This window comes from Anolis sagrei, chromosome 5, assembly GCF_037176765.1.
Source record: "Anolis sagrei isolate rAnoSag1 chromosome 5, rAnoSag1.mat, whole genome shotgun sequence".
In the NCBI taxonomy this organism is placed as follows: Eukaryota; Metazoa; Chordata; class Lepidosauria; order Squamata; family Dactyloidae; genus Anolis; species Anolis sagrei.
In genome coordinates, this window is record NC_090025.1 from 198,024,831 (window position 1) to 198,043,769 (window position 18,939).

The window sequence follows — 18,939 nt, forward strand, 5'->3', positions numbered from 1 at the left end:
TTTAGACTTCTTTGACATCCTCTGCTGCTTTTGTTTCTCCACCTCCTTTTTTGAGAGAGAAGCATCAACTTTCTACCTGCTTGAATCCATCAGGCTGAAATATACAAAACTGCAGGCTTTGGGGAACTCGAAAAACCTCACATTTGTTTTCCTTCCATTCAATCACAATGAAAACACCAGTGGGCTTGGAAACTCGTGTAAAAGCTTTGCATGCCTTCCGATCGGTTGAATGAAGCCGCCCCCAGTGTTTGTTTTGGGTTCTGAACCTCACCTCCTCCAGGTATTCTCCCAGCTGAGATGCCACATCGACCTCCCAGTTCTTGGTGAGGTCCCGAATGGGCTGCAGGAAGTGCATGAAGCGGGACTCGGCGTCTTCCATGGCGGCCATTCCCCACCAGGCCAGAAACGCAATCAAACACCATCAAACGAAGGCATTTGGGCCTTGGAGGGTTCCAGCTTGGACTACACCTGAAAGGTAAACATTCAGGTTAGGAGCACATCGAAACACGGGAGAATGGAGAAGGTCTGGAGAGCATGAATCTCTCTGACGAGCTGCCAAAGCAGGTCTGGGCAAACTTCGGCCCTCCCTCCAGGTGTTTTGGACTCCAACTCCCACAATTCCTAACAGCCGATAGGCTGTTAGGAATTGTGGGAGTTGAAGTCCAAAACACCTGGAGGGTTGAAGTTTGCTTTGTTGTCAAAAGCTTCTATGGTCGGAATCACTGGGTTGCTGTGAGTTTTCCAGGCTGTCCAGGCATGTTCCAGCAGCATTCTCTCCTGATGTTTCACCTCTTCAGAGATTCTGTTGGAAATGAGGCAAGTGGACTGTCTGTATCCCTGTGGAATAATGTCCAGAGTGGAAGAAAGAACCCTTGTCTGTTGAAGCAAGCATGAATGTTGTAATTGCCAAGCTTGATGAGCATTAAGTTGCCATGAAGCTGCAAAGTCAATCAGTGAGGATATCTGTATAGAGGTAGCCTGGCCTCTATTGCCTGGAGGCACCCTTTGGTTGGGAAGTGTTAACTGGCCCTTGATTGTTTGCAGTCTGGTGTCCTCCTTTTTCTGAGTGGTGTTCCTTATTTACTTTCTTGATTCTAGTGTTTTTTTAAATACCGGTAACCAGATTTTTAAATACTGCTAACCAGACTGATTGATAACTGACAAAGAGAGGGAGAAAACGTGGAGGCAGTGTTGTTGTTGTTTATTTGTTCAGTCTCTTCCGACACTTGGTGCCCTCCTGGACCAGCCCAGGGCAGAGCTCCCTATCAGCCGTGACCACCCCCTGAGGCTGCTTCAGAGTGATGCCAGTCACTTCAAGTACACCATCCACCCACCTTGCCCTTGGTCAGCCCCCCTTCCTTTTCCCTTCTATTTCCCCCAGCATCATTCTCTTCTCTAAGCTTTCCTGTTTTCTCATGATATGGCCCTTCATCTTTGTATTGTTGGAGGCTTTCTGGCTGGAATCACTGGGTTGTTGTAGGTTTTTCAGGCTATATGGCCATGTTCTAGAAGCATTCTCTCCTGACGTTTCGCCTGCATCTATGGCAGGCATCCTCAGAGGTTGTGAGGTTGTGACCTCACAAGCTCTGAGGATGCTTGCCATAGATGCAGGCGAAACGTCAGGAGAGAATGCTTCTAGAACATGGCCATATAGCCTGAAAAACCTACAACCCTCACAACCTCTGAGGATGCCTGTCATAGATGCAGGCGAAACGTCAGGAGAGAATGCTTCTAGAACATGGCCATATAGCCTGAAAAAACCTACAACCCTCACAACCTCTGAGGATGCCTGCCATAGATGCAGGCGAAACGTCAGGAGAGAATGCTTCTAGAACATGGCCATATAGCCCAAAAAACATACAACAACCCAGACTTCATCTTTGCCTCTACTATCCTTCCTTCCAGTGAGCAGTCGGGCTTTATTTCCTGGAGGATGGACTGGTTGGATCTTCTTGCGGTCCAAGGCACTCTCAGCACTTTCCTCCAACACCAGAGTTCCAAAGCATCTCTCTTCCTTTGCTCAGCCTTCCTTATGGAAGAGTGTGTTCAAGTAATCTATTCGGGATGTAACGAGATGTAATTACCAGTTGTCAATCACTCTGGTTACTAGTATTTACAGGAACCCCCGGTGGCGCAGTGGGTTAAACCCCTTTGACGGCAGGACTGACAGGTTGCTGGTTCGAATCCGGGGAGAGGCAGATGAGCTCCCTCCGTCAGCTCCAGCTCCTCATGCGGGAACATGAGAGTAGCCTCTCACAAGGATGATGAAAACATCAAAACATCAGAGTATCGTCCCCTGGGCAATGTCCTTGCAGACGGCCAATTCTCTCACACCAGAAGCGACTTGCAGTTTCTCAAAAAAAAAAAAAACCCCGCCGGAATCAAGACAGTAAATAAGGAACACCATTGAGAGACAGGAGAACACCAGACAGCAAGCAATCAAGGGCCAGTTAACCCCTCCCAAAGAGAGGGTGCCTCCAGGGCACAACAGCCAGGCTACCTCTATGCAGAGACGACCTCACTGGTTGACTTTGCAGCTTCATGGCTACTCAATGCTCATCAAGGACATTATTCCACAGGGATACAGACAATCCAACGGAATCTCTGAAGATAGCACTGGCAATAGATGCAGGCGAAACGTCAGGAGACAGTGCTGCTGGGTTTTGGAGTTGTAGTTCGCCTCACTGATGGGCCTGGCAGTCTTCGAGGCTTCTCAAGGCTATTCCAGCTGGAAAAGAGGCCTTACCTCGCTCGGCATTCCCTCTCAACGGAAGAAGGCTGGTTCTTTTCGTTTTTCCCGCCCGACGCGCCTCGTGACGCCATCCACAAGCGTCGACGGCGCCCAAAAGGTGACGTATAAGGAACGCGACGCAGAGTGACACCTCCCTCTTCCCTGCCTATTGTATCCACCTTGAAGCCACGCCCACAAGCTCGAAGCCACGCCTACAATGATGGAGGAACGTTGCCGCTTCAAGCCCCGCCCCCTTTTGGTTTCCAGGCCACGCCCCCTTCGGTGCTCCTCAGTCACTCTTTCTCGTCCCGCCCATCCCGCCCCTCATTGGTTAATTCTTCTCTCGGCGCCGCCTTTCTCGCGATTCTTAGCCAATCAGCGCCATCTTTGAGCGTTCTGAGCCCTACCCCGTGAAAGCGAGGCCAACGCCTTCTTGAGTCCCCGCCCCCTTCTCTGATTTGTTATTTCTTCCCTCAGTTGGAGACTCAGCCAATAAGCGTGCTGCTAACCGACGCCATGCCAGCCCTCCCCTTCGAGACGTAGCCAATCAGAGGCCAAAGCTTTGTAGAGTCCCCACCCCCTTCTCTGATTAGTTATTTCTTCCCTCGACTGGAGATTCAGCCAATCAGCGCGATAGCTTTCTGGAGCCCCGCCCCTTCGTTTGTCATTCGTTATTTCTTCCTTCAGTTGGAGATTCAGCCAATGAGCGTGCTGCTCACCGCCTCCGTGCCCGCCCTCTCCCTCGAGACGTAGCCAATCAGAGGCCAAAGCTTTGTAAAATCCCCGCCCTCTTCTCTGATTCGTTATTTCTTCCCTCAGTTGGAGATTCAACCAATAAGCGTGCTGCTCAATGCCTCTGTGCCCGCCCTCTCCCTCGAGACGTAGCCAATCAGGGCCCAAAGCTTTCTATTGTCCCCGCCCCCTTCTCCGATTCGTTATTTCTTCCCTCAGTTGGAGATTCAGCCAATGAGCTCGAGACGTAGCCAACCAGGGGCCAAAGCTTTGTAGAGTCCCCGCCCCCTTCTCTAATTCCTTATTTCTTCCCTCAGTTGGAGATTCAGCCAATGAGCGTGCTGCTCACAGCCTCCGTGCCCGCCTTCTCCTTCGAGACATAGCCAATCAGGGGCCAAAGCTTTGTATTATCCCCGCCCCCTTCTCTAATTCGTTATTTCTTCCCTCAGTTGGAGATTCAGCCAATGAGCGTGCTGCTCACCGCCTCCGTGCCCGCCTTCTCCTTCGAGACATAGCCAATCAGGGGGCAAAGCTTTGTATTATCCCCGCCCTCTTCTCTGATTCGTTATTTCTTCCCTCAGTTGGAGATTCAGCCAATGAGCGTGCTGCTCACCGCCTCCGTGCCCGCCCTTCCCTCGAGACGTAGCCAATCAGGGGTCAAAGCTCTGTAGAGTCCCCGCCCTCTTCTCTGATTCGTTATTTCTGGAGATTCATCCAATCAGCGCGACCCCCGGGCGTTCTGAGCTCTCTCTCCTCTGTCAAAGCAAGGCCCAAGCTTTCTGGAGCCACGCCCCTTCGTTTCCGATTGGTTACTTCTCCGTAGGCCACGCCCTCCCAGTGGAGCTGGACCAATGGGCGCTCTTCTGGGAGTTGGGATCCCACCCCCGCGGCCTGAGGGGATTTTTTGGGAAGCGGTGTGGAAGGAAGGACGGGAGTCGCCATGGCGGGCGCGGAGGGTCAGCGTCTCTCCCGGCAGCTCTTCCTGGCCGGCCTCGCCGCCGCCTTCCTCGCCGCCTTCGCCTCGCTCTACCTCCAGGCCCCCGGTGAGCAGACCTGCATCGATAGAGATATAGCTATACCAGGCCTGGGCCAACTTGGGCCTTCCTCCAGGGGTTTTGGACTCCAACTCCCACAATTCCTAACAGCCTAGCGGCTGTTAGGAATTGTGGGAGTTGGAGTCCAAAACCCCTGGAGGAAGGCCCAAGTTGGCCCAGGCCTGCAATAAAAATACAATACATGAATGAATTTCATACATAAAAGCAATATATAAATATATGATATATGTGTGTATATATATATATATATATATAATGAAAATATAGTGTATGTTCTTATCTATGAAAGTTAATTATTTATTGTGTTTTTGTTGTAAAATTACATTTGACTTTAAATACAATATATATATATATATAATAAATAAAATAAATATATAATAAAATGTATAATATGTATGTAATATATATATATTGATGAGCATTGAGTAGCCATGAAGCTGCAAAGTCAATCAGTGAGGGTCTCTGCATAGAGGTAGCCTGGCCTCTATTGCCTGGAGGCACCCTCTCTTTGGGAGAGTCCTTTTTTTAGGCTTATACTAAAGTCTCCCCTGGCTTATACTGGAGTCAATGTTATTTATTATTTTACTTTGTTGTTGTTATTATTATTATTATTGCATTTATTATTTATTATTGTTGTTATTACATTTATTACTTTAATCTATTATTATTATTATTATTTTACTCTATTTATTATTATTGGACATGTAAGCTTGGGTAACCACGGAAAAATTTGGTTCTAAACCCGTTTTGTTTTTAGGGGGCCCTTGCGTTTCGTTTTTTTTTTTTTTAAAGAATTCCAAAATTCGTGATTCGTGAATGGCGGACGCGATTGCGCAATATGCTAAAAAAAAACCCTCCAAATGGGACAGGGGGAACTTCTGAAGTTTCCCTCTCCCTCTGTTGTTGATTGTTGGTGTGATAAAACAAACAACAACTATAAAACTTGCACCAGACATGCGAAAATAATTATGAAATATTTATTTATTTATTTATTTACTGCGCTTATATACCGCAATTCTCAGCCCAGGGGCGACTCATTGCGGTGTACAACATAGAAAAACAGGTGCAAAATACAAGACATAGTGCAAATACAATCCATAATTCATCATTATCAAAAACCTCCTAATCAAAAACATCAACATTACTACAAAAGCCATTCCATGTCGTCTCATCGTCAAACCCACAATCCGATATCATTTCCATTGTTCCGTTCCTATGGTCAAATTATCAATCATTGCACTTCTTGTTCAAATGCCTTCTTAAACAGCCAGGTCTTTAATTTCCTGCGGAATATCAACAGGGAGGGAGCTAGCCTGATGTCCACAGGAAGGGTGTTCCACAGCCGTGGCACCACCACCGAGAAGGCCCTATTTTTACGAAATTAGGAAACAATTACGAAATAAATTGAAACAATTGTTTCGAATCTAATTTACTCCTCACACTATTCCTGCATGGCTCAATATTGGATCATAAGCTAATTTAAATACGAATTAATAACGAATTACGAAATTAACGAACGAAACCGCCCAAGCCTAGTAAGCATATTTATATTGATGAAGGTAATAATAATGGTTTAATCAGAGTTAGACAGTCTTATCTTGAATTACAGTTTTATGTAAATATTCAAAAACATTTAACCTACTAATGCCTAAATTAATATAATGTTATTGGTATCTATTTTTATTTTGAAATTTACTAGTAGCTGCTGCATTTCCCACCCTCGGCTTATATTCGAGTCAATACATTTTCCCAGTTTTTTGTGGTAAAATTAGATGCCTCAGCTTATATTCGGGTCGGTGTATACTCAAGTATATACGGTATTTATGATAATAACATACAATATATTTCCATGTGATAGCTGTCCCCTGCCATGCGTTGCTGTGGCCCAGTCTGGTGCTCTGGAAAATGAAGTAATGAGAAAGTGTTGGTTTCTAATATATGTAATTGTCTGTCTTCTTGTGGGTAAACAGAATTTCTTGCTGTTTCTTTGTCAGTGTAGATATGGAGAGTGTCTGGTTTGCCTACTCTGGAATATGCAACATATCATAGTCCTTCTTTAAGGGTCCCTTTCAAATCTATAATACTTTATCTGTGTGTGTGTGAATCATATATATCTATCTATATCTATTGCTGGATGGCTCTCTGTCAGGAGGGCTTTGATTACGTTTTCTTGCCCTGATGAAGGGAGTTGGATTGGATGGCCTTAAGTATTTTCTGTTCTCTGTGTGGGAAGTTTGCCCTGATTCTGTCGTTCGTGGAGTTGTAGGTGAACTGTGAATCCCAGTGACTACAACTCCCAAATGTCAAGGTCTGTTTTCCCCAAACTCCATCTGTGTTCATATTTGGGCGTATTGAGTGCTTGTGCCAAGTTTGTGCCAAACTCAAAGTCAATGCCCATCAATCCCTTCTAGTTTTCTGTTGGTCATGTGAGCCATGTTTGGCTCAATTTTATCACTGGTGGAGTTCAGAATGCTCTTTGATTGTAGATTAACTATAAATCCTGGCAACTACAACTCCCAAATGGCAAAATCAACTTTTTTGAGTGATGGTCACTCCTTGGGTTAGTAGGTGTCTTGTGGCCAATTTTGGCAGCAAATTGTCCAGTAGTTTTTGAATTATATTAATCCCACAAACAAACATTACAGTGTGTATATATATATATATATATATATATATATATATATACACACACACACACACATGCACACATACATACATACCCACACACACAAATAGATATGTGAATAATATTGTGTGTGTATAATCAAATGAAAATAGGGTTTACGATAAAAATAACAAATTACCAAATTTCTTAGGGAAAAGCATAATATTATTTGTATTATATATAATATATAAAATATTTATTATATATAATGTTACATATATGTATTATATGTGATTTTATCTGTGAAATGTAGTAATTTGTTGTATTTTTATGTTCGTGTTCAGGAGAGGTGGGTAATAAACAAAATGTATTATTACTAATGCTATGGTTCATCTTGTTTATTATCTAAACTTAATTTTACAATTTACATTTTATTGTTTTCAACCACTTACTGTATCATTTTAAACTTATGTTTTATAATAATAATAATAATAATAATAATAAACTTTATTTATACCCCGCCACCATCTCCCGACGGAGACTCGGGGTGGCTAACATGAGACCAAGCCCAAACAATTACAACAAATCAAAGAAAATACATACAGATGAAATATAAACAAAACAAATTAATACAAAATCAAATACAAAAATTAAATAAATAAAAAATCAAAATAATGTAAACTCTAAACTATAAACTTCCATTTATTATTGCTATTAATGGATGTTAAATTTAATATTAGTGTCGTTATTGTATTGTTTATATCTCTATATATGTATGTATAGACAGGCAGGCAGGCAGGCAGGCAGGCATACAGAGATACTAGCTTGGGGACGCAGGAGTGCCGAGGTTATTTGAAAAGGGCATAGTTTGTTTGCTTTGGGGTTATTTATTTGTCATGTCAGGGCAACCAGTCAATTATATTACATTTCTAAAAGAACAAAGCAAACAAACAGACAAATACAAAATTTGTGAGTTTGGTAGTTGATTAAATGTCCTTTGACCAGTATCTGGCCCCTTGGAGTGCCTCTGGTGTTGCCGCAAGAAAGTCCTCCATTGTGCATGTGGCAGGGCTCAGGTTGCATTTGCTCCTCTCCACACTCGCATGTCGTGGATTCCACTTTGTGGCCCCATTTCTTGAGGTTGGCTCTGCATCTTGTGGTGCCAGAGCGCAGTCTGTTCAGCGCCTTCCAAGTCGCCCAGTCCTCTGTGTGCCCAGGGGGGAGTCTCTCATTGGTATCAGCCATTGGTTGAGGTTCTGGGTTTGAGCCTGCCACTTTTGGACTCTCGCTTGCTGAGGTGTTCCAGCGAGTGTCTCTGTAGATCTTAGAAAACTATTTGTAGATTTAAGTCGTTGACGTGCTGGCTGATACCCAAACATGGGATGTTTTGGGGTGTCTGGCAATACCATTTAGTTAATTAGTAACACTATTTATTAGGAAAAAGCCAGTCTTCGATTTCAGTTTTTATAAATGCTTCCATTAGAAAATGCATAAATGATGTGGGTGAACTAGAATTCCCAGAATCGTGAGTCAATCATCCCCAAACCAGGCATGTATGCACAGTTGGCCATGTTGTGTATGTGTGCCAAGTTTGGTTCAGATCTTTCATTGGCTGGGTTCGTTGCCCCAGGATGTGGGGGGTCACAGTACTCTGCCATGATGCAGGGTGAACTATAACTTCCATCCTGTTGAGTCAGTCCCCCAAACCCCTCCAGTCTGTTCAGTTGCTGATCAATTCCTCTGTGTGCCATAGGAAAAGGTAGGAAAGGGTTAAGGGAGAGGTAGTGGGTGGGGTCATGCAAATTCCAAACAAGGAACCCTGGGATGCCTGCCTGTGGTGGAGGAAACGTCAAATCTAGGGTGAAATTGTCTCCAAAGGAAAGCATTATATGGCTCGTGGGCCGTTGTGCTTGGGAAGCATTATTTACATTTTGGGAAGCAAGGACCTTGGCAGCATTTGGACTACATGTTCATGTTGCTCGCTATAACCTGGAATGTCAATGGAGGGAGTGCCTTTGGAATTATTTTAATTATTGATTTTAATTGCGTCATTGTGTGTTGTTAATGTCATTGCTTTGTTTTTTGAGTTATTTTGTTGTTAGGTTCTTGTGGGTTTTTTTCGGGCTATAGAGCCATGTTCTAGAGGCATTTCTCCTGACGTTTCACCTGCATCTATGGCAAGCATCCTAAGAGGTTGAGAAGGTCTGTTGGAAGTAGGAAAAATGGGTTTATATATCTGTGGAATGGCTGGGGTGGGGCAAGGAGCTCTTCCCTGCTGCAGTTAGGTGTGAATGTTTAGCTGATCACCTTCATTAGCATTTGAAGGCCTGCCTGAGTCTGGGAAAATCTGTTGCTGGGAGGTGTTAATCTGTGCCTGGTTGTTTCCTCTCTGTTGTTTAGCTGTTATAATTTTAGAGTTTTTTTAATACTGGTAGCCAGATTTTGTTCATTTTCATGGTCTCTTCCTTTCTGTTGAAATTGTCCACATGCTTGTGGATTTCAATGGCTTCTCTGTGTAGCCTGACATGGTGGTTGTGAGAGTGGTCCAGCACTTCTGTGTTCTCAAATCATATGCTGTGTCCAGGCTGGTTCATCAGGTGCTCTGCTATGGCTGACTTCTCTGGTTGAAGTAGTCTGCAGTGCCTTTCATGTTCCTTGATGCGTGTCTGGGCAATGCTGCGTTTGGGGGTCCCTATGTAGACTTGTCCACAGCTGCATGGTATGCGGTAGACTCCTGCAGAGGTGAGAGGATCCCTCTTGTCCTTTGCTGAACGGAGCATTGGTTGGATTTTCTTGGTGGGTTTGTAGATTGTTTGTATGTTGTGTTTCCTCATCAGCTTCCCTATGCGATCAGTGGTTCCCTTGATGTCTGGCAGGAACACTTTTCCTCTGGGTGGATCTTCATCTTTACTCTCGTGGCTTGTTCTTGGTCTTGCAGCTCTTCTGATGTCTGAGGTGGAGTCTCCATTGGCCTGGAGAGCCCAGTTGAGGTGGTTCAGTCCATCTTGGAGGAGGTGGGCTTCCCAGATTCTTTTTGCACGGTCTGCCAAGGCTTTAATGGGGCTTCTTTTTTGACTTGAGTGATGGTTGGAGTTTTTATGTAGATATCTCTCTGTGTGTGTGGGTTTTCTGTAGACGGTGTGACCCAATTGTTGATCTGGTTTGCGGATGACTAGGACATCTAGAAAAGGCAGTCTTCCTTCCTTTTCTTTTTCCATGGTGAACGGGATGTTTGGGTGGATGCTGTTGAGATGGTCCAGGAACCTGTTGAGTTCTTCTTCTCCATGGCTCCAATTGGTGAAGGTGTCATCCACATATCTGAACCATATCGTGGGCTTTTTGGTTGCTGTTTTGTTGTTGTTGTTATTGTTTTTACTATTGTATTTGGGCTCGGCCTCTTGTAAGCCGCACCGAGTCCTTCGGGAGATGGTAGCAGGGTACAAATAATAATAATTATTATTATTATTAATTATAGCCTGTTTGTGGAGGCCAGAGGCTGTCTGTGTAAGCGGACACGTTCACCACATACACATATTTCACTTTTATTATGTTTATAGATAGATAATAGATAAGATATGGTCCTTTGTTTTATTATCTACATGTTTTAACAATTTACTTTATTATTTTAAGCTAATTAATTATTACTTGAACACTATATTTAAATTAATGTTGTTAGAATTGGTGTTTGAATCTTTGTTGTATTTTTAAAATAATATATTTTTATGGCCATTTGTTTTGTTACCCACATATTTAAGCTATGCTGTGCCCAAGCCTTGAGCTGTGAGAAAAGGTGGGTTGCAAAATGTAAATAATAATAATAGTAGTAGTAGTAGTAGTAGTAGCGACTTGCAGATTCTCAGGTCGCTCCTGGCATGACAAATAATAATAATAATAATAATAATAATAATAATAATAATAATTTCTTTCCTGACTCTCCTTGTGGCTCAAGGCAGGTTACAGCATAATTAAAACTCATAAACATTGCAAAAAATGCTATAAAGACACATATTAAAATGTATTTCTTTAAACGATATGTATTAAAACGTATTTCTATAAAATACATATTAAATACATATCATTTTTAATGAAATATTCTTATTAATATTATTGATATGTATTATTTTCTAGTGAATCTTTTGAAGGATGATTTTGGGGGATTGCAAGCACATCCTAAAATGATTCTTCTAAAAGAAAGGGGGAAAAAAACAATTGGGTAGGAGCCAGGGACGTGGCAGGAAGTCTACTTCTGCTTTTTGGAGAAATGTGTTTTTCAAACCTCTGTGCAAAGAGACGGTATAGATAATAGTATACAAGCAGTCTCCAAGTTATGAACAAGAGAGGTTCTTGTAGGATTGTTCTTAACCTGAATTAGTTTGGAATATGTATATTTTTGAAGTGTAACTCCAGCCAAATATAGACATTTATTAGCTTTGGGTTGTATAGGAAAGGTTGAACACTTATGTGGTGTTTCCTTTGCTGTTTGTGACCCTGTTCAGAAGATTCCTCCTTACTTGCTGTCCCTGTGAGAATTGGATTTTGGAAAATATGGCTTGTTGTGGAAACAAGGATTAGTTATTTATTTCTCGTGTCAGGGCAGCCAGTCAATTATATTACATTTCTAACAGAACAAAGCAAACAAACAGAGAAAATACAAAATGTGTGAGTTTGGTAGTTGATTCAATGTCCTTTGACCAGTATCTGGCCCCTTGGAGTGCCTCTGGTGTTGCTGCAAGAAGGTCCTCCATGGTGCATGTGGCAGGGCTCAGGTTGCATTGCAGCAGGTGGTCAGTGATTGGCTCTTCTCCCCACTCGCATGTTGTGGACTCCACTTTGTGGCCCCATTTCCTAAGCTTAGCTCTGCATCTCGTGGTGCCAGAGCGCAGTCTGTTCAGTGCCTTCCAATTTGCCCAGTCCTCTGTGTGCCCAGGGGGAGTCTCTCATTTGGTATCAGCCATTGGTTGAGGTTCTGGGTTTGAGCCTGCCACTTTTGGACTCTCGCTTGCTGAGGTGTTCCAGCGAGTGTCTCTGTAGATCTTAGAAAACTATGTATGGATTTAAGTCGTTGACGTGCTGGCTGATACCCAAACAGGGGATGAGCTGGAGATGACTCTGCCTTGGTCCTTTCACTATTGGCTGCTACTTCCCGGCGGATGTCAGGTGGTGCGATACTAGCTAGACAGTGTAATGTCTCCAGTGGTGTAGGGCGCAGACACCCCGTGATAATGCGGCATGTCTCATTAAGAGCCACATCCACTGTTTTAGTGTGGTGAGATGTGTTCCACACTGGGCATGCATACTCAGCAGCAGAGTAGCACAGCGCAAGGGCAGATGTCTTCACTGTGTCTGGTTGTGATCCCCAGGTTGTGCCAGTCAGCTTTCGTATGATATTGTTTCTAGCACCCACTTTTTGCTTGATGTTCAGGCAGTGCTTCTTGTAGGTAAGAGCACGGTCCAGAGTGACTCCCAGGTATTTGGGTGTGCTGCAATGCTCCCGTGGGATTCCTTCCCAGGTAATAATCCTCAGAGCTCGGGATGATTGTCTGTTCTTGAGATGAAAGGCACATGTCTGTGTTTTAGATGGGTTGGGGATCAGCTGGTGATAATCACAAGGATTGGTGATAAAGCTTCAGTGGAGGCACCTTTTCCCCCTGATAATAACTCTTCCATGAGTGGATTTTCCTTTCGAGGGGGAGATTTCACTCCCTGTTATCTCAGCCACGTTCTTAACTAGGAATCATTTGTTAGGTGGATATTTGTAACTTCGCGACTGCACACACGTATTTATATTATATTATATTATTTATTTATAGCATTTCTAGCCCGCCCTTCTCACCTCCGAGGGGTTGTGTGGTGTATCTTCTATATTTCTTTCCTGTGGTACTAAATGCAACTCTCAGTTTGAAACTACTAATAAAAAAAGTTAGAAATCATTACATAAATTACCATATCAAACAGTAATGCTCAAATGGTAGGAAAGGTCGTTCAGAACACAATTCAAAGCTATTAATAAAAAATTTATGAAACATTATAAAAATTATATCACAACATTAATACTGAAGTAGTATCAAAGATAGCTCGCAACATAATTCAAAGCTATTTATAAAAAGGTTAGAAAACCATTATAGAAATTACCTTGTCAAGACATGAATGCTTGTGCACCAAAGGTAGTTCACAGCATGATTCAAAACTACTGATAAATATGTTGCAAAACGATTGTATAAATTATCGTATCAAAATATTAATACTTTCATATTCAGATAATGGGGTGGGCTGTAATTTAGGGCCTGAAGGGATACCCAAAATAGGGATGCGTAGAGGATTATATTATATACACAACAAGATTACCGTATTTTCTGGTGTATAAGACTACTTTTTTACCCAAGAAAATCTTCTCAAAAGTCAGGGGTCATCTTATATGTGGGAGCCATCTTATATGCCAGGTGTCATCTTATAGAGCGGATGCTGAAACATCCAATCCGGATTGGAGAATCTGTGGTTGCTGCATATGGTGAGGGGAGCTCAAAAATGGCAGTGGCCACGTCCTTGCGGTATGCAGCGACTGTATGAAAGCATTAAGGGCAACGCTGTACAAGTATGGTAGAAGAAAATCTATTAATCAGGATTCGTGGTCTTCATGCGGTCCCGATGGTGAGGGGAAGGGGCTCCTCACCGGGAAGGTGTAAGTGAAGGGCAGAGCAAGCTGCAGGGGTCCGGGTGCCCGGGGTATGGAAAAAAGAGATAGAGTGGCTCTGGGCCCAGAAAAACACACCTCTTTTACCTGTCTGGCCCGCCCTTGTATCCTATTACCGTCCCTCCTCCTCTGCCTCTCAGATCTCTCTCCTGAAGACTGCAGTGAAGTGGTGCAGGTGCGCATGTGCGAGATCTGAGAGGCAGAGAAGGAGGGACAGCAATAGGAAATATTGAAATCAAATCTGATGCTTTTAAAAATTTTATTTGGTGTGCATTGGAAGAGGGGTAGTCTTATACGGCAGGTATATCCCAAACACTATATTTTAACTGGAAAAATTGGGGGTCTTATATGCCCAGTCTTCTTATATGTTGGAAAATACAGTAATACACAGCAAACAAAATCACTATGCTGGCTTTTGTATTCAATCACACATTTGACAGTCTAGGATTGTGTGATGTATCACTGAATAATGCATGCAGATCCGAGTAGGGTGACCCTTTGCAGCTGACATGTTAGTTTCGTCAGTGCCAATTGTTTTCAAGTGCAGGCCAAGGTCTTTAGGCGCTGCACCCAGTGTGCTGATTCCAACTGGGACCCCCTTGACAGGTCTTTGCAATTCGATCTTTAAATTCTTGTATCATGCCAGCTTTTCCAGTTGCTTCTCATCAATCTCAAAACCTAGCTTTTCCGTTACACTTTTGGAGAGTAGCCATACAACTATACACAGTTGCTCCCCCTCAACGTTTTGTTCCCAGAGTATATTTTCCCCGCTTGTATGAAGGCCTGTTTTTACGACCCTGTTCCTTTATATGTTTCTCCCTCACAAACAATCTGCTCCATTCCTATCTCACCCTGAGATTTTAGCATTTTATCTTGCACATGCGACCTGCTCATTGTCACTGTGATTGTGAATGATTTTGTTTTGCATTCTATATTGTTTATTGCATTCACATGTTTCATGTATTTCACTGTGTTGTTGTTGTGTTTTGGTTTCTATTTTATTGTAATATGCTTTTGGGCTTGGCCTCATGTAAGCCACCCCGAGTCCCCATTGGGGAGATGGTGGCGGGGTATTAAATAAAGATTATTATTATTATTATTATTATTATTATTATTTCAGCTGTCTCTTGGGATTACAACCTATTATTTATTTACTTACTTCATTTTTATCCCTTCTTTCCGCACTCAAGGTGGCTGACCATAAATATGACACCATGCAAACTAAAACACTGAAAGACATCTATATAAATAAAAATGTCATGTTCGTTTGTGGGATTCATAGAACTCAAAAACCACTGGGGGAATTGACACCAAATTTGGACACAAGACACCTAACAACCCAATGTATGTCCTTCACTAAAAAAAATTGATTTTGTCATTCGGGAGTTGTAGTTGCTGGGGTTTATAGTTCACCTACAATCAAAGAGCATTCTGAACCCCACCAATGATGGAATTGAACCAAACTTGGCACACAGTTCTCCCACGACCAACAGAAAATACTGGAAAGGTTTGGTGGGCAGTGTCCTTTGGGTTGTTGTGGGTTTTTCCGGCCTAGAGGCATTTTCTCCTGACGTTTCACCTGCATCTATGGCAAGCATCCTCAGAGATAGTGAGGTCTGTTGGAAGTAGGAAAAGGGGTTTATATATCTGTGGAATGACCAGGGTGGGACAAAGGACTCTTGTCCGCTGGAGCTAGGTGTGAATGTTTCAACTGACCACCTTGATTAGCATTTAATGGCTTGGAAGTGCCTGGGGGGAATATTTTGTTGAGAGTGATTTGATGTGCCTGATTGTTTACTCTCTGTTGTTTTGCTGTTGTAATTTTTGAGTGTCCTTTGGTTTCGGAGTTGTAGTTCACCTACATCCAGAGAGAACTGTGGACTCAAACAGTGATGGATCTGGACCAAACTCTACATGAATACTCAATATGTTCAAATGTGAACACTGGTGGAGTTTGGGGGGAAATAGAATCTTGACATTCGGGAGTTGTAGTTGCTGGGATTTATAGTTCACCTGCAATCACAGAGCATTCTGAATCCCACCAACGATAGAATTGGGCCAAACTTCCTACACAGAACCCCCATGTGGGCCACAGCAATGCGTGGCAGGGGACGGCTAGTTTAAAATAAATATACAAATTAAAAATAACAAAACCAAAATGCATTAATTCAAAGATGTAGAAGGTAGGCGCAAGAACCCCCCTTCCAGACAGCGTAGAGGGCATTTCATTGTCTTGCAAGCTGCCTTGCTGGGTGAGTCATAAACATTTCAATAATTGAATGAATGAATGATCCAAGATAAAAGGAAGTTGGTTTTTCTCCCTCCCCGTGCTCTATGCTGCAAGCTTTAAAATGTGGCCCAGTTAAGTCGGAGGATGTTCCTCATTCCAGAGTGTTGGCACCGATTAACATTTTGGCATGTGGTCCCATGGTTGAATGCCCAAACCAGGGCTCAAGATTATTCCCTCCTTTGCTGACTTTTGATTTTGAGAGCAGAGCGGCCAAGAGCAAAATTTGCAGAATCATAGAATCAAAGAGTTGGAAGAGACCTCCTGGGCCATCCAGTCCAACCCCATTCTGCCAAGAAGCAGGAATATTGCATTCAAATCACCCCTGACAAATGGCCATCCAGCCTCTGCTTAAAAGCTTCCAAAGAAGGCGCCTCCACCACACTCCGGGGCAGAGAGTTCCACTGCTGAACGGCTCTCACAGTCAGTTCTTCCTCATGTTCAGATGGAATCTCCTCTCTTGTAGTTTGAAGCCATTGTTCCGCGTCCTAGTCTCCAAGGAAGCAGAAAACAAGCTTGCTCCCTCCTCCTCCCTGTGGCTTCCTCTCATATATTTATCCATGGCTATCATATCTCCTCTCAGCCTTCTCTTCTTCAGGCTAAACATGCCCAGTTCCCTAAGCCGCTCCTCATAGGGCTTGTTCTCCAGACCCTTGATCATTTTAGTCACCCTCCTCTGGACACATTCCAGCTTGTCAATATCTCTCTTGAATTGTGGTGCCCAGAATTGGACACAATATTCCAGATGTGGTCTAACCAAAGCAGAATAGAGGGGTAGCATTACTTCCTTAGATCTAGACACTATGCTCCTCTTGATGCAGGCCAAAATCCCATTGGCTTTTTTTGCCGCCACATCACATTCCTGGCTCATGTTTAACTTGTTGTCCACGAGAACTCCAAGATCTTTTTCACACGTACTGCTCTCGAGCCAGGCGTCCCCCATTCTGTATCTTTGCATTTCATTTTTTCTGCCAAAGTGGAGTATCTTGCATTTGTCACTGTTGAACTTCGAAATTGTTGCTTTGCCCCATGAGTAGAAGCGTACAGGATCCCATAGCCATATAAATAAGCATAATTGAGCCAAGACAGTTCAAGTAGAGTCAATCAACCTTCCTTCCTTTCGCAGTGTTGATACACCCTTGTGATGGAGGGTCTAAGAATCTCTGAAGTCCCATAAAATCAAGATTCAGTTTTGGGATGTTTTGATTTCCAAATAATTTTGAGCTGCGATTGGTTCAGTCTGTGGATACGGAGGGCCGACTGCACATTCTGTTGCTTGTTTATAACCTTCCAAAGGCACAGAGGATTTGTCTGAGCTGCAGTGTACCAGACTGAACGTTACGTGTGAGAAATGCAGCTTTTGTACAGAGCTGTGGCTTGTGTTTGTGGACGGAGCCTGTGTTGAAGGAATGAACACCTCGTGTTCAATTATAAATGTGGGAAAAGAGCTTTTGTACAGATGAGTCATCCATATATACAAATAGATTACCTTCAACACAACTGCCTTGAATGTTATGCTTGAAAAACCTTGGCAGAGATGAACAGTTGGTGTGTCTGCAATAGGGTGTGTATACACTGTAAAGTTAATGCAGTTTGGCACCACATTAACTCCCATGGGCCAATGCTAGGGAATGCTGGGAGTTAAAATTTTACAAGGTCTTTAGTAATTTGGGTACAAGTATACATGAGTTGTTGGGTTTCCCGTTTGTGTCCCCTTTGGAAAGATAAAGTGGGCTATTACTACTAATAATGATAATAGTAGTAGTAGTAGTAGTAGTAGTAATAGGTGGTCCCAGTGGTGATAGGCACACTGGGTGCAGTGCCTAAAGACCTTGGCCTGCACTTAAACACAATCGGCACTGGCGAGATTACCATCTGCCAGCTGCAAAAGGCCATCTTACTGGAATCTGCACACATTATTGCCAATACATCACACAGTCCTAGACACTTGGGAAGTGTCCAACGTGTGATCCAATACAACAGCCAGCGGATTGTCTGCTGTGGACTCATCTTGTTGTGTTTCAGATATTAATAATAATAGTTTTTACACCTTTGCCCATTCTGGTTAAGTTTCTCTGGACACCTTCCATCGTGTCTATCTTCTTGAATTGCTTTGGCCAGAATACTGGACACAGGGTTATTATTCCAGGTGAGGTCTGACCAAAGCAGAAAAGAGTTGGGACTATGACCTCCCTCAGTTTCGACACTATTTTTGTCTGGATACAGCTTAGAATCTCATTGGCTTTTTTATCTCCTCCATCACACTGTTGACATGTTTAGCTTGTGGTCTGCTAAGACTCCAATGTTTCCAAGCCAGTGTCCTATATCTAGACATTTCATTTTTAATGCCTAAGTGTAGTATTCATATATGCTTTTATGGATTTAATCTGAATTTTTTTTATAACTAATGATGTTTAATACTGTTTTAATATTGTATATTTGTATATTTTAAATTGCATTGTAATGTTTTTAATGTCAGTCGTTTTGAGAAAAAATGGGATTATTATGATTAATTCTATTATTTTACTGAAGCACAGTATGTCACAGCAAACGAGATCTCTATGCTGGATTTCGTCTCACAAAATCACAAGTCAAACACTTCTCAAGCATCTAGGATTGTGTGATGTATTTTTGAATGATACGCGCAGATCCAAGTCAGGTGGCCTTTTGCAGTTGACAGATTGAGACTTTCTCGATGTTTATTGTTTCCAAATGCCGGCTGAGATCTTTTGGCATGACACCCAGTATGCCAATGACCACTGGGACCACCTGGACTGGTTGATGCCAGAGCCTTTGCAGTTCGATTTCGAGGTCTTGATAGAAGCTGAATTTTTCCTT

The 18,939-nt window shown here is 43.0% G+C and overlaps 2 protein-coding genes across 3 annotated transcripts in view; one reads left to right on the forward strand and one right to left on the reverse strand.

Moving 5' to 3' along the window:
- Positions 1 to 2,915, reverse strand: part of NCAPH2 (non-SMC condensin II complex subunit H2) — a 35,880-nt gene extending 32,965 nt beyond the window's left edge. Inside the window, exons 1-2 of one of the 2 annotated variants that reach the window (XM_060776340.2) lie at positions 2,747 to 2,915; positions 272 to 468 (exon numbers count right to left, since the gene is read on the reverse strand). In XM_060776340.2, coding sequence (XP_060632323.2) covers positions 272 to 388 — 117 coding nt within the window. In that variant the 5' untranslated portion in view covers positions 389 to 468; positions 2,747 to 2,915. The other variant, XM_067469399.1, reaches the window with a different exon arrangement.
- A 1,438-nt stretch (positions 2,916 to 4,353) lies between these two features.
- Positions 4,354 to 18,939, forward strand: part of LMF2 (lipase maturation factor 2) — a 50,357-nt gene continuing 35,771 nt past the window's right edge. The window contains exon 1 of the mRNA XM_060776338.2: positions 4,354 to 4,506. Within this exon, the coding sequence (XP_060632321.2) occupies positions 4,404 to 4,506 (103 nt within the window). The 5' untranslated portion in view covers positions 4,354 to 4,403. The remainder of the gene's footprint in view (positions 4,507 to 18,939) is intronic.